At 37.9% G+C, this 16922-nt stretch overlaps 2 protein-coding genes across 2 annotated transcripts; both read left to right on the forward strand.

The window, feature by feature from the left end:
* The first annotated feature begins 836 nt into the window (after positions 1-836).
* Positions 837-8723, forward strand: LOC126379756 (uncharacterized). Its single transcript, XM_050028573.1, has 6 exons — positions 837-952; positions 2706-2897; positions 3338-4932; positions 6196-7976; positions 8066-8230; positions 8535-8723. The coding sequence occupies exons 1-6, from the start codon at positions 837-839 to the stop codon at positions 8721-8723; spliced, it is 4038 nt and encodes a 1345-aa protein (XP_049884530.1).
* A 2783-nt stretch (positions 8724-11506) lies between these two features.
* Positions 11507-14641, forward strand: LOC126380613 (guanine deaminase). The gene is made up of 8 exons (XM_050030144.1): positions 11507-11818; positions 12245-12505; positions 12584-12802; positions 12914-13021; positions 13116-13223; positions 13505-13670; positions 13948-14094; positions 14190-14641. The coding sequence occupies exons 1-8, from the start codon at positions 11717-11719 to the stop codon at positions 14420-14422; spliced, it is 1344 nt and encodes a 447-aa protein (XP_049886101.1). The 5' UTR covers positions 11507-11716; the 3' UTR covers positions 14423-14641.
* The last annotated feature ends 2281 nt before the right edge of the window (positions 14642-16922 follow it).

Raw genomic sequence — 16922 nt, forward strand, 5'->3', positions numbered from 1 at the left:
TCTGCCATTAGATTATATTTTTGTTTAATTATGTAAGTAACCCGACTGATGAGTAATTATTACGTTAAATCTGAACAGCGCCATCTTTATTTTTTTGGGAACGTAGCTTGGACAGGCCCTCATTGGGGTAGTCCTCTAGCCATAGAGGCGGCCAATCAGCTCGCGACACCAAACACTTCAGGACCCCAATACCGACCCTACCGGGTGGTCGACGTTTTCCCTCAATCAGCGCTTATCGCTATCGACCCACTAAGGTCGATTAATTCTTTCAAATATTTTTCCTCTCAGACGACGCCCTGAGCCGAGGTTCACGCCTAACTGGGCACCCTCAGGCCTGTTGTCTTAAATGTTTTACCGGGTAAGAGCCTTCAGCGCTCCGGCCAAGAAGTTAATGCCATCTGCGGCAAATGTACAATAAGTCACGTCAAAAAAAATTGGAGTAGTCAGAGGTACCTACATCCATCCTAAGGTGAACTAAGTACCCACACATCACCGAATTTGCTGTATAACAACTTATACCTTCATTCAGACCTTCCTCGACTGGATAGACAACAGGGATGTTTTTTACAATAAGTGTACTTACTTTCTTTAAAATTAAATAAATAAAGAAATAAAAATCGTTTATTTCGGACAAAGTCCATAGAATGTTAGTATACAAATGACTTATAAACTAGTGTTAGTAGGACATTATTCGGGCGATCATAAGTTCAAATTATAGGGTGTGAAGCTCCATCCCCCTTTTTAGAAGGGGGGAGTCCCACCTATCACATAACGTCTTCAGGATACTGTTGGGGCTGGCTCGAGTCCGCGTGAGAAGCGACGCACAACGTTTCCGCATGATTGCTGCAAAACCATCTGTGTGGGCCTCAGCGAACATACCAGAGGCGCTGCAATATCGCGGCAACCTCAACAATATCCTGAAAGCGTTATTATACTGGACGCGCAGATCGCTGTATGCCCGACGCGTGTAATCCACCCACAGACTGCACGTGTAAAAGGACTGGCAATATGCTCTGAAGAGCGTTACCTTAACCTCTCAAATTAAAATACTTACTTACTTATCAAAATTAGTGAGAGTTGATTGAAGTTTCCATCCCATGCGTTTGAGCATCGTGGGCATGATCCGGTCCACCGCCGGTGCCCCCTTTTTTGACGTGACTTATTGTAGACTTGCCGCAGAAGTAGGCCGGATCTGGTCGCCCGTACGCATAATGTTTGTATTAAAATCATGAAAGTAACGAGAAGTACTAAACTAACGCATATAACATGAACGTACTGTATGTATACAGGGTGTTAGTGACATCGTAACGAAAACTTTGAGGGATGATTCAGGCCATAATTCTGAGTTGATATCAAGTGGAATTTTCCGTGGCAAAAATATGGAACGGAAAATAATTTAAATAAGCTCTAAAATTTTCATGACTTCTCCGACAGGAAATTCCCCCCCTGAATTATCCCCTTCAGTATTCGTTGCAGTGTCACTAACACCCATACCTACTTGTATGGCTACTGTATGTACTTGTATGGGGTGTAAGTGACATCGTAACGAATACTGAGAGGGATGATTCAAGTGGAATTTTCCGTCGCAAAAGTATAGAATTGAAAATAATTTAAAAAAACTAAATTATGCGACGGAAAATTCCACTTGATATTAACTCAGAATCATGGTCTGAATCATCCCTCTGAGTATTCGTTACGATGTCACTAACACCCTGTATAATCCAGGATAATGGGAACTCAGAGCTAAGTGTCAACATTCTGAAATAAGGTGTTTTACTTTTTAATTTTTATTTCTTAAATCACATATAAGTACATAATTTGCTCAAAAATAATTTGCACAATATATTACACTGTACTGCATATTTTTATTAATAATTATGCTTTTGAATGTGAAATGTTAAAAGGTGCTTTTAATGCTTCATAACTAAAAGTGAGTAGACGCTTGTTTAATCTAGGGTATTATTAAATAAAGATATTTTAAAACAAAACAAACAATGTACGATAAGTTGCAAAAGTCCAAACTGTTTCATGCAAAGTACCTAATAAATTAACTGTTTGCACTTAAGACCACCTGGTAACATGTCGTTTCTGTAATAGACCAAAAACACCCACAAAAATAATTTTATAATTATGACAACTAATGTTCCATAATTTCACCATTGATTACAAATAATACGCAGGGCTCATTGACTAAAACTTTTGCTCATTGATTGTACAACCGGAAGGTCCGAAACTGTACGTTAGTACTTCCATAATTAATCGCTAATAAGATCCAAAAAGTTTACAATCGTATTTAAGTAAGTATTATTTTTATTTTTATAATCTATTCTCGTATTAGGTCTTTGTAACCAGGCCAAAAATTCAACAAAAAAAGTCAACGATTTGAATAAATCATTTTTAAACTGACTATAAAAAATATGGTTTCAAAGAATTTTAATAATTAAGATTCTTAAAAAATTGAATGAATCTCCAGCCGTTTCTAAACACGGCCTCGTGGATTTCTGTTACAAACATTAGGTGGTAAGTTTGAAGTGACGGTACCATTACATTTGGAAATGAGATCAAAATTTATGTGAACAGGATTACCTGACCTAGGGTTTTCGCGCAATTCTAAACCGATAGAGGCGAGGGATGTATAATCAAAGGAAGAAATCTCGGGTTCGGAGAAACAGTGGGAGTGGCCAATGGCGAACCCACGGGCGTAGACTGTCGCGTGTGGACATTGAAGACTCTGATTTCGAAGAGGAGGAAGCCAACAAGCCTGCCAACTTTATGGACGAGTTCTTCGGCCGACGTAGCGACAGCCAGGACGACCAAGACGTGGAAGTCCACCTCACCTCGCGGCAAACTCTCATCCTCTCCACACTGGTACCGGACGAAATATTGCTTATGGAAAAGTAGGCATTAAACACCTGTTATGAATTATGTTTTGTCTGTTTTTGTATGTTACCTTTATTTAACCAACCATGCAATTAATAGGTATATTTTTATGAGAATACTTACTTATTAAGTATCGTCCATTACGTACAGACAGTAGGGAACTGACTGTCTGAAGATACTACGATTTCTTATGTTAATTAGCAACTATACAGATGTGTTATCAATGACTCATTTTTTTACTGTTTTTGTAAAGACGGCATTTACTAGGTACGTATTACCTGAGTACTGTTACGGATATGTATGTTACTGTTAGTACTGAGTAGGTTGAAAGAAAGGCTAATCCAACACGACCGACGTACTACCGACTACCGTCACTCTTCATATTTCTTTTAGGACACGAATACAATGTGAGGAGGTGTCTTTGTCTTCCGGCTAATTAAGTACGGTGCTATTCCAGGTTTGAAATACCGGAGCCGCGGCGCTTCGTGGGCGTGCTGATGATGGCCGACGTGTCCGGCTACACGGCGCTCTCGGAGCGCTACAACAACACCGGCAAGGGCGGCACCTACGCCCTCACCGTCACCCTCAACACCTACCTCGGCGCGCTCATACAACTCATCTACAGCCACGGAGGCGACATCATCAAGTTCGCCGGTGACGCCTTCTTAGCCTTGTGGAAGACCGACAAAAAAACATACCTGTGCCAAACCATTCACTCTGTTATTGCTTGCGCTCTTGTCATCCAGAGTACGTACGCGAGATACGAAACTGACGTAAAAGTGAACCTCAAAGTCAAACTAGCCATCTCTGCAGGAAACCTAATGTTTGCCCCGATCGGTAGCGGCATAGATATGAACTATGTTATATTCGGTTTACCTGTGATCGAAGCTAAAGCAGCAGAAAGTGTTTGTGGTTCTGGAGAAGTAATACTAACGGCTAATGCTTGGGCGCATTGCTATTCCAGAAACTATGAACACGAAGTTCACGATGACGGACACGTACTAATTAAAACAATTCTCTACGACCCAAACGACAAAGATGTCAGCAAACCATTTTTAGGATTCGGAGCTTTGCTTAGACAAGTCAAACAAACTCATCCCCTTGAGGAGTTTGACCAAATTATATGGGATTCACCCAACAATATATCCACTTCGGAATTACTGAGGCAAAATGACATACTAAGCCTACGCAAAGCAATTTTAATAGCCGAAGAAAGAAATATAGGATCACATATTCGTAACTTCATGATCCGGCCTGTTCTCACTCAAATAGATGCTCACCAGCCGTTGGAATACCTTACGGAAATGAGACAAGTGTCGATAGTGTTCATTACGCTCAAACCACGGGAGTGCTCTCCTTCAGAACTTATAACTATAGTCAATAACTCGTACCGAATAACATGTGAAATAGTGTACAAATCTATGGGGTGCGTCAATAAAATAATTCTCTTCGATAAGGACGTTATGATGTTAGTTATATTCGGGTTGCGGGGTTTTAAACATGAGTCTGAAGCTCAAGCTGCTTTGAAATGTGCATACGCTATTAAAAAGTCAGTGTCAGCGTTGGACGGCGTGCTGGAGGTGTCCGGGGGCGTCACTACAGGGCAGGTGTACTGCGGGGTGGTCGGCCACCCGCTGCGGAGGGAGTTCACTGTGATCGGTGCGATCGTCAATAAAGCCGCAAGACTAATGTGCAATTATCGCAATAAGATTTCCTGTGACGAAACGACATTTGTGAAAAGTAAAATGTCTAAGAACGGTTTCACTTTACAACCACCAATTGAGTTAAAGGGCATTCATTCACCAGGTAAAATTTATGAATATACGGAGGACATGAGACTTAACGAGCTGTATAATATACCTATGATACAACCGCTACTAGATCGCATTGACGAAATAGAATACTTTAACCACTGGCTGGGACAGGCCAAATATAGCTATAGAGATTTCGATGCGCTTATGTTGATAGGTGAGTCCCGCATAGGTAAAAGCAGCATACTGCAGTGGCTGGCGCGCACCGCTCGCAACAAAGGGCTGCGCGTGTGCTACATCAGCTTGTCCTCCATCCACTCTGCAACACCATATCTAGCACTTACGCAAATAATTGATCAATTGTTGGGTCTAGAAGACACAAATTATGCATTCGCAAAGGAACAAAAGATTGTCGAATTACTAGGAGAATACGACGAAAATCTATGTTATTTAAATAATGTTCTAAAAGTACGCTTTGCTTATAATGAATCAGTTTTCACCACCGACCATCGGCAAAGAAAAGAAAAAGCCCGGGCTAGTTTTACAAAAATCGTAAATTCTATAGAAGACACTTGTCTCATATGCTTAGACGACTTGAATAACCTAGACGCTTCGTCTTGGGAATTTATATCGATAATATTGTGTGTAATGAAAATTTTCACCGTTATGACCGTAACGAGAGGGAAATTCAGTAGTGTACATCAATGGCTTTACAGCGTTTTCATAAACGATTCAATAAGAAAAATTGTTTTAGGCCCCTTAACATCACAATGGATCGCACCTTTAGCGTGTCAACTGTTAAACGTTGACGCTGTTCCGAATGACTTATGCAATGCATTGAGAACGCACTGCAAAGGAATGCCTGGCCTGGTAGAGGGCTTAATAGTCCATCTTTTCTCAAATGGAGCAATTGAATTAATGAAGGTCAAAGATGAAGAATTAGTAAATTGGGAAGCAGAAGAATTACAATTTCCCGACTCATCACTATTAAAGCCAATCGCAATCAATCCTAAAGATCAAAACATACTAGAAGAACGACGGGAAGAAGATTCAACAGATGAAATATCAATTTGCGTGGTGACAAACAAAAACGAATTGAATACAAACATAAATGATCACAATATAGACGCGCTAATGATGGTACAAATTGATGCGCTAACTCCCTACCAGCAATTACTATTAAAAATAGGATCAGTGATTGGGAATATTTTGTCACGAGATCTTCTCGAAAAAATTATGTACGAGAATGACCCAATAACTACTGCAAAGGCAATCAAAAGACTGTTTGCTATGAGGATTCTCTCGTGCGCAAGTGCCAAAAGTAAATATTACCAGAGTAAAATGAAATCACCATTTACCATAGAGTGTGAATGTTCTTTTGATTACGATCCGGATAATAGTGAAGATCTTCCAAAGTATGCATATTGTCAAGTTATGAGATTTCGAAGCAAAAATTCGCGACAAACTTGCTACGAACTTTTACCTATGAATCAGAAAAAAGAATTTCATTCCCGTATTGTAAATTATTTAGAAAATAATACTCAGAAATGTCCGGAATGTGGAGGGACAGTCACTGTTCTACATTGTGCATATTTACATGTAGACGATACAAACAGTAAACCGTCCTCATCTGAAGAGTCAAGTGATGACAGTAAATCTGGTTCGTACATATCAAGTCAAAATTCTGAAGATACTTTGCGTTTAAACAGAACTCAATCCATGAGTCTATCATCGTCAAATAATAATAAGTTAATAAGTGAACCCGTATCAAAGGTTAACTCTGTTCAATCCGATAACGATATACGGCGATTGACAAACGACACTTATAATACGTATCGAAGAGATACTAAAAGAATAACAATTTCAAGTATGCTACACGAAGACCCGAAAAAGATATTTAAAAAATATTCGTTAGAAAACTCTGCCACATTTGGACTGTTTCGGCAAATTATGGAGACTAGTAAATTTAGCGACTGGCATCACCTTGGAGTTGTAGACAGTGTAGATAAAATCGAAGCGGACAATGATATCAAACAATGTTTTGCAGTTAAAATCGAAAAGGGAGTTTCTGAAATAAACTTCAAAAAATGCTCATGCACCGATTTAAATATCGTTATTTATGAACAATTAATTTTTCATGCCACTCAAGCAGAATTAAGATTTAAAGCTATACAATTTTCTATCCAATACGGCTATTTATGCTTATTAGATGAAAATACAAGTCCTGCTTTAGAGAAACTAGCAGTAGCAGAAAACTTGTGCAAAAACACTGGATGTGATAATGATCGAGTTATACTTCCTATTGAATTAAAAAGATTCTTGGGAAGAATTTATTCACTAAAGGCCGCTTGTTACTTATTGAATGGAAAATTGACGATGGCAAAATACAACTTGGAACTTGCAGCTCCTATTTATGGATTGAGTATCAAGAAAACGTCTAATTTACTTGGAGTGAAAGGATTATTTTTAAAAATGAAATATAGAAAACATCGAGCGCTTGAAAATATAATGAAAGCAGATTCTGTTTTTTGTTTAAATGTAGGGACGTCGCTATATTCAGCAATGGGTGATGAAAAGACATCTAAAATGTGTTTGTCTCTTGCTTTAAAGCTAGTGCAAAGTATAAATTGCAGAATGGTTGATTTATGCGATGCATTTACAAATGCTATTCAATTCGAACTTGATCGAGGTAGTCCAGAAAATACAGTTGAATTAGAAAAGATTATCTGTCATGTGTTTCGTCATCAAACGCAGCCAGTAAAGGCAGATGAACTCTTCGCCCTCGGGAAACTATACGTGGCTACTTTTCACTCCAGGACAGCTCGAGCTGAACTTCCGGACGCTATTCGCTCAGGCTTTAGGGCTATTGTAGTAAGCAATTTTCTTCATGCCTACAATGTATCCGTTGATATAATACCAGATATGTTTTATATTTTATTGTGCCGACGTCGCATTGCAGAAGCGATTGATATAATTAGTTTGTGTTGGCGATTATCAAAGGACAACATTTCTCGATCTTGTGAGACTTGGTATTACGCCCTGTGCATGGATCTTATTCTAGACGCTGGCTTTCAACATGAAACTGCACACGAAATATACCGTTATTACCAGACGTCAGCACATAGAAATGAATCAGGGTCCGCGCGCCGCCGCCTTACTGTGAACCTGTGGACATACTGGCTGCGAATGGACGTCGAACGCAAAGCTAAGAAGTTCGAAGAAGAAGCACTGAGCTGGATCGCTCGTAAAGACGACGACGGCACGCTTGTCACGCTGTTCAGCGCTCTCAGACTAGCTGAAGCCATGCTAGAGAGCTTGGCTAGAAAAATGGATGACTTAAGAAAAGTAAGTAGGTACATATTACTCTTCTGCGCACTTATTATGTAAATGAACTAAATATTAGATAACTAAATTAAACGGATTGTCTGTTTCAGGTGGTAGATTTAATGGAACTTCGTTCTATAGCGGACAGAGAATTGAATAGTTTGGAGAAGGACTGTCGTATAATGCGGGTGCTGTATGCTCGGTGGACGCGGTTAAAAGCGACATCACAGAGCCTATCTGGTCGTCGGACCTCCTCGTTGGGATTATTCAATCAAGTTAGTTATTTTCAATAAATAATATTGTTCGGGGCTATCCGTCTCGAAGGACCATGTTCGGGGCTGCGGTTGTTCGTAACCAAAAGACGTTGTTGAATTATTATTATTTAAGTATTATAATATTTATTTGCGCTTTGCACACGACACCACATGTTACACAGGAGGAAGAGAGAGAAAGCGAGCTTAAAGTTGCCACAATAATAAAAAAAAATATTTTATTGTTGTGTTGGTATACCTATTATTTAAAAATAATTTAAAATAAGTAGTGATTGCTAATATTGGTAAATATTTTGCTACAATCCAGGCTGTGGAAGAAAGTCGGCGTGCTCGCAATCACTTGGAAGAGGCCTTGGCTACGGCGTGTCTTGGTGACTCTCGGATATGGACATTGAACGCTCGCTCCAATAATTTTGACGGTTGGCGCATTGGGTCCCAACACGCTGAATATGGTTGGCACCGACTCATGTATAAAATTACTACAGCAAGATACTAAATAAACAGGTTATTTACCTATTTGGTTTCTCATTTTTTTAGTGAATTGCTGAGCCGAGACAGTGGCACAAGCGGGCCTGGGCGCGTAATGTGGTTGATACCACAAAAATACATGCGATTATTTATCGCATCCCGGCTAGCAGCTTCTCTGTAACAAAAGCAATAAATAGGTAGTACCTACCTACCTATGGTTACCTATGGTTTTATAATCCTTTCCACTTCTACGTGGTCCACTTTTAGGTGTTCAAAACATGCAGATCAGATCTAATATTATAGAGAAAGATTAATTGTACTTATGTAGGTATGTTTGTATCGAATAAGCTCAAAAACCCCTGAACCTACTTATTTAAAAAAATCTTTCACCGTTAGAATGCTATGTTATTAATGAATAACATTTCTACAATATTAATATTTTGAAGGTAGGCATAAGATATCAAAACTTATCTACAAAAAGCTTTATGATATGTCCACATATCCAACTACTATAGTTATTAGTGTCATTATCACGCATATTTTAAAAGAAGTTTTATGTTTTGCAAGTAGATTTCTCAATATCTAACAAAAAGTAGCAAAACGATGTAATATCTATTGACTTAATTTACCTGCATGATAACGGACTTTTATTATCCAAGCAAATGGGTCTATAATTTAAAAGTAAGTATTTTAATGATTTAAAATATTATTCCATATATTTAATCAATATAAAGTAAAAACAAAGTAAATAAATAGAAAAGGCGGAAACGGAAGTGAGAATTACGCGGCGAACGAAACAAAAGATGAACAGGGTTTGATTTGTTCCCTGACTTTTCTAGATGTTGGTTGTGGCAAGAATTACGATGAATCTAAATACATATATAAAAGGAGAAACTGACTGACTGACATATTAACGCACAGCCTAAACGGCCAAACGTAGGCACTTGAAATTTGGAAGGGACGTAGCTTAGGTACCGCAGAGGGGCACTAAGAAAGGAATTCCCGGAATTCCCACGGGAACGGGAATTAGCGGAAAAATCCTTTTGTATGAAAAATTTAAACCACTTAAGATAGACGCTTGAAATTTGGCATGCAGGTACCTTAGTAAATTTAAAGCTTAGTTGCAACAGGATATTGCAAAATTCCCACGGGAACGGGAATTACCGCGAAAAAACATTTGTATGAAAAAATCTAAACTGCATAAGTTAGATGCTTGAAATTTGATATGCACTCCCACACACACAGAGATCTCTCTTTTATAACACGCCACGCGGACAATGTCGCGGGCAAAAGCTAGTATCTAATATAAATAAGTCGATAAAGTTATTTAATTCCAGTGTTTTTTTTTTAATTAATATCCCTAATATAAGTCTCGTAAGTATTTACTGTAACGGTGAAGTAACTACACGCCCATTTACAATTCAAAAACCTATAAATAACGGCTAACGGTCCTCTGTTCGATTGAGTGAAGACTTGTTTCCGGCTATGACACGTGGTTTTACGGTTATGTAGGTGTAATATGATAATATTGTGTAATTGTTATAAAGCAAATGCATGAGTAGCGGGTTACGCGGTGAATGCACGTTGCAGGCGTTTATATTATGTTTAAATCTATTTAGTTGAACGCCATCTATACTGTCTCCGAAAGGACACCGGAGTACCTGCGCATGTCCAGACGCAGTACATGCGTACTGACGACTTAGGTCTCTAACGATCCAAATTCTAGACCTCCAGGTATCATCCAGAATATGCTCTCCCAGTCCAGTCCGCCTCTTTACGTAGAACAATTCGGACGAATTACTTCAGTAGTATTGGATAAGTAAAGGCCTATAGTAATTAGATCTAGTTTTAAACAAATCGTAATATTTGAAATAATAGTTTTTTTTTTTATATATAATTATAATATTATAAGAATTTTGTTTTACTGGTAAATCTACGGGTACAAAGGTCCCAGTGGTCTTACTAGTAACTCTATTGGGAAGGAAATTTCCAATAGTTGGAAAAGCGGTTTATGTATTTTAAATTTCTCAAAGTTTCATATTAGTTTTTAATAAGCGAAAGAAGTTGTGTACAGTGTGTACCCGCGAGCGGCGATTAATAAAAACCTTTTTTAATATTCATGTGTTAGATTTCAAACTTTTGCTGATATTTTTGTGCATTTTAAACAAAAAAAGTCTGAATAGATGAGAAATCGAGTACGAAATATCTAGCTTCTCGTTCACCCTTGAAAGCCAACATCGGCGCGTAATCGGAACTCGGAAATTGGAACTAGCGATGGGTCGTTATCGGTTTTTGAGATAACGTAACGTAAGCGTTATGTGATTTCCAATAACTAGTTTCTTAACTAGTGATTTTTATAACTAGTTATTTTCACAACGTTTTGAAGCAAACGTGATAATTGTAACGTAAAATCGTTTGGTTAGGTAGCAGTATAACTTAATTCTTCTTCACGCACACGTACGTTTTACATTACTCGTTTTACTCCTTTACGTTGTCAAAGCTATGTGTAAGGTGGTCAATGTAAAACGTCGTTTTCATCTTGTCATTACGAATATTGTAAAACCAGTGATTTTGCGTGAGTAGTGAAAGTAGCCAAACATCGACGCTATGCCTTAAACATAAGAGTGAATTCGATTTAACTTTATGGCGTTGTGATTAAAAGAGTTATTGAAGACTGATGCCTATTTCGATCGTTTAAATGGCGTTATGAATATCACTAGTTTTTGTTGTAGTGGAAAACGAGTGATCACTGTTCGAGCTCGTAACTGCATATATAACCAGTTATGGTTAATAACGCCCATCGCTAATTGGAACATACTCTGTCTCCGTCACTCACTGGTGTCGAATGTTTATTGTTTTCGAGACATTGAAGTTTTATCAGAAAGTTTTTATCAGCAATGTTACATGTTTTATGTACCTACAATGTAGTAAGTAACCTATGAGTAACCTATTAAATTTCAGTCTTGCTGATTTGAAGTTTCTTTGATCATTTCCTGCGCTCAAAGTTCTGACAAAGTCGAAATGTCTTGGGAAAAAATGGTATTTGTAGGAGTAATCGCATTTCCGCGATCCCTGGATACACTATTGATAACCTATGGATATCTAGCTGTTGAAAATGGAAAGGTAAGTAACTATTCTCTTACGATAACTCATCAAATTTGATTACTGTCATCCATAATTGAAAATGTCAAACTTAGTTTCCCATAACTTCTTAAAACAAATGAATACAGTCATTCATTAAATATTTTTGTTTGGAAAATATTCCATAAGCTAACTGCAAACAAATAAATGATATTAGCAAAAAATCTCATTCTTACCTATAATATCTGTTTTTTCCTCAATGTTCCTTTAGTCTATTGTGTAGATACCTACAAACTTTGAATGAGTGGTTAGCTACAATACCATTACATTTTGTATTTATTAATAACCTTTAAATAATATGTGGGCAGGTACTTACAGGAATATAAAATATTTGATGATAAAACTGAATTTTAAATAAAGAAAATGAGCTCATTCATTAAATCATAATTTGTATAAAATTATCCACAGGTGTCAAAGCGTGGCACTCTACATGAATTCTCTGAAATGGAGAAAGTAAATGCATGGTCAGATTTCAACGTCATCCGCTTAACCGACAGCCAGTTCATAATGCCTGGGCTCGTAGATTGCCACACCCACGCTCCTCAGTTCCCCAACATCGGGCTTGGCCTAGATAGGCCATTGCTTGACTGGTTGGAGAGATATACTTTTCCCCTCGAGAAACGCTATGTGGATGCCCAGTTTGCTGCATCTGTTTATGAAAATGTTGTTGTAAGTATTTTACAAAAAATATATCTTCAAAATCTTAACTGCCGTAACTTGTGTAATCTTTTGAAATACCATTTTCAGCGCCGTCTGCTGGACTGCGGAACTACCACTGCTTGCTATTTTGCCTCCATCCACCTGGAAGGCACAATGGAGCTGGTGAAGAGTGTCATTAAACATGGTCAGCGTGCCCTAGTGGGTAAAGTCAGCATGAATGTTCGCAACAATGCTGGCTATTACAATGAAACTGAGAAAGAAATTGCTGATGTGGAATACTTTATCAAGAGAGTATTAAGCTTTAAGGCATGTATTTAATTTAATATGTTTTCACACTATAAATTAATTCTTATAATAAAGATACTACCTTCATTTTATAGATTGTACAAGAAAATAATGTATTTGTTACTGTTTCAGCATGATTTAATTGCACCGATTGTGACACCACGGTTTGCGCTGAGCTGTGATGAACAGCTCATGACATGCCTGGCTAAAATTGCAGAAAAATATGGATGCCTTGTGCAGGTGCTACACTAACAATATTCTATTTTTTCGGAATTATGTTAACTGAAGCCAGAACACTAAACAGTTGCTTACCCACCCTAATATATGGTTTCAGACCCACATATCCGAAAATTTACGGGAAGTGGAGCAAGTTTTGCGCAACAACCCAAAATGCAGCAGCTATGCTGAGGTTTATGATAAATGCAAGCTTCTGAACCATAAGGTATGTAACATTGTAGTAGCTATTCAACAGGAAAGTTTTTCACATTAATATTTTTTTTATTGCATTTATACCATTTTTTCACTCATATACTGCAGTAGATTAAGTACATTAAGTACTGCAGTAGATTTTAAGCAGAGCATTTGTACGCTAGAGCTGTTGCGAATATTTGGTAATCTCATAATACAAGGCGCAGTTAGCAGCCATTTCAAATACTGCACAATGTAAGTACTTCCAGCTAGTGCATACTTTTTACATCTTTGCAATTGTATATTGCTTTTCAGTGCATCTTGGCTCATGGTGTATATCTCACCGATGATGAAATTACACTCCTCATGTCAAGAAAAGTCTCTGTGGCGCATTGTCCAGCTTCCAACACTCGGCTAAAATCGGGTTTATGCCCGGTGCGGAAGCTATTGGACCATGCGATCACGGTGGGCCTTGGAACAGGTTGGAATATTGTAAACTATTGTTTTTTTCAAATATTTGAGCTGTGCGTGCGCATGAATGCACTCCTTATATAACAAGATTTAATATAAGATCCTCACGCCCATGTCACTTACGCGTCATTTCAGCCGTTTTTAATTTTGTTTCTTCCTGCGGCATCGGCAGTGAGTTGCGAAATATTATACTGCTCGCGGTTTGCATGTGCGAAACTAACCAAAAAAATGATATGGTTACATTTTATTTGTACTTACATATTACTTACTTTTCTATTTATTTACAGATGTGTCTGGAGGTGACAATGCCACCGTGCTAGACGCAATGCGTCGCGCAATGGACGTGTCGACGCACTTGGAGTTTGCTCAGGGGATTGGTCCCAGCATTGGTTGGAAGGAGGCCGTCTGCCTCGCCACGCTGGGGGGCGCGAAAGGTAAATAATGGCTACTTATCATTGTAGTCTTCACGTTTCAAGTCTTTTATTATTATTTCTTGTCATCGATTGTAAATTAAATTTTGTATTTGCAGCTCTGAACCTGGAGGACAAGATTGGCACCTTCGACGTCGGCAAAGAGTTCGATGCGCTATTGATCGACGTGTACGCAGCGAACGGGCCGATAGACCGGTACAACCACGCGGCGGAGAAGGGCAAGGACGCCGCGGCCACGGCGCTGGTGAAGCGCTTCGTCTACCTGGGCGACGACAGGAACATCGCTCAGGTCTACGTCAAGGGGATTAAAGTCAAAGATACCATGATCTAATAACTGCAAGTTTGCTGCCGTCAATCAACTCCTCAGTTATTTCATCAGACGACCGTATTCAGACTAGTGTCAGCATCGTCAACGTACATATCTACGTGTGTAATAACTAATATACCGAATGTCCTCTTATCCCAATCTCGATGTTGTGATGTGTCCGAATCCGAATTTACCCCAAATATAAATCAATTATCTGGATGTTGTGTTAATAGCTTTAAGCGTCATAATGGTGCTAATTCCTGTAAATACCATCTAATTTTATTTTAAGTTATATCTGTCATTTTCTTATCCGCCGAAAAGGAAAGGGACGGGTAATTGACAAGCATAAAATTTATGGAACACACGTCAATTTTAAGCACAAATCTAAACCAACCGTCTAAAAATTTTACGTCAGTCAATCATTCTTCCTAAAATTAAGAGCTGTGAATCATCCGTCCCTTTCCTTTTCGACGGATATGAAAATGACGGATATAACTTAAAATAAAATTAGGCGGTGTTTGCAGGAATCGGGGCCAATATGTATATATAAAAATCATTGATGTATAATGTGTTACAATGTGTCTACGTATACAATTATGCCTATCTACTTAATGTTATTTAATAATGTAAAAAATCATGATATATTATTTGATTGTTTGCTGCAAATAAATGTGACAATCAAAATTGTTTTTATTTACTGATTTACAACCTTATACCGAAAAGACAAGAGATGTAATACACCTGAGTGCGAAAGTGAAAAAATATAACACTAAGTAGAAACTCAAACAAAAGGTGTGCGTCAAGCTAGCGGCCTCAAAAAAAATGGGCACGAAAAAATAATTTGACCATACCAAAAAATAGTACTCTTATTGAAAAAAATAGTACCTGTTGTAAAAAAATTAGTACCATCACGGTTCTGGATTTATAGCCATGTTTTATTGCACTTGCTAGCTTGACGGTGAGCGAAATTTGGCGAGAGTTAACGACAAGGTCTTTCGCTTTGATTTAAACGCCAAAAAATAGTACCGAAATAGTACTCACCCCCTGCAAAATACCGAAATGAGTACTTCAACGGTTCCAAAGTTATAAAGGCAGTTCTTTGATCCCGCTGGCTTGACGTTTTGAAAATACCTATTATCTAAGGAACGCTTGCATACTTCAGTTTGTAACTAATGTCAATAAACTCGTATGAAATAGTACTCCCTACCATCATAATTTGGACCTGATTCTCTTTGTAGAAATATGTCAAAAAGGTATATAACCTATGTCATACATTTATCAAGACAGATACAGTCGCGAACAAAATTATTACACATGCTCAAGAAGAATGTTGTCAGATGAAAGTAATATCATTGTTGAAACTCTTTGAGTTATTCTACAAATACTGCAAATTGTTTATTAACAAACACTTCGATCCGTAACAAATTGAACATGAAGGTATAAATTATAAAATAAAACAGCAGATTAAAAATGTATTATGATGTATTAAAATCACAGATTGTTTTCAATAAGAACTAGACCCATGCAGCCATTTTCTATTAAAATTATTGCATATGGGTGTATGCAATAGCAATTTTTTGTAATAGCAACACTCTGAAGTGCAAAGAAATGGTAGGGTAGACCTCCAAAATGGCAATACTGGCGATGGCAATACTTACGAATAGATTGTGAGGTTATGTAATTGTCTACGTGACTGTATCTACAACAAATGTATGGCATAGGTTATGATGATTTTGTAACATATTTCTACAAAGAGAATCGGATCAAAACTATGATGGTAGGAAGTACTATTTCATACGAGTTTATTGACATTAGTTACATACTGAAGTATGCAAGCGTTCCCCAGATAATAGGTATTTTCAAAACGTCAAGCCAGCGGGATCAAAGAACTGCCTTTATAACTTTGGAACCGTTGAAGTACTCATTTCGGTATTTTGCAGGGGGTGAGTACTATTTCGGTACTATTTTTTGGCGTTTAAATCAAAGCGAAAGACCTTGTCGTTAACTCTCGCCAAATTTCGCTCACCGTCAAGCTAGCAAGTGCAATAAAACATGGCTATAAATCCAGAACCGTGATGGTACTAATTTTTTTACAACAGGTACTATTTTTTTCAATAAGAGTACTATTTTTTGGTATGGTCAAATTATTATTTCGTGCCCATTTTTTTTTTGAGGCCGCTAGCTTGACGCACACAACAAAAGTACTATTTTAAGGGTGGTATTTTATTTATAAACAAATCTCGGCTGAGACTGCCCTCAAGATGATGCTCAAGTCTGTTTTTCTATAAGAACTGTTACATTGACATGATTTTAAGGGCAGTTTCAAAGCTGAGATTAGTTTATTAATACCACCCCTAGAGTAAATACGGTATAATAAACCACTATAAGCTGAGCTACAGCGATAGGCAGCTCTTGTTATTAAAGGTATCTAACAGAACTAACATGCACAACGAACGTCATAAAGGTATCGATTGATTCAATAAATGTCGAAATCGATAAGTTTGTTATTGTCCCTAACATGCGT

The sequence above is a fragment of the Pectinophora gossypiella genome, chromosome Z, assembly GCF_024362695.1.
Source record: "Pectinophora gossypiella chromosome Z, ilPecGoss1.1, whole genome shotgun sequence".
NCBI classification, from domain to species: domain Eukaryota; kingdom Metazoa; phylum Arthropoda; class Insecta; order Lepidoptera; family Gelechiidae; genus Pectinophora; species Pectinophora gossypiella.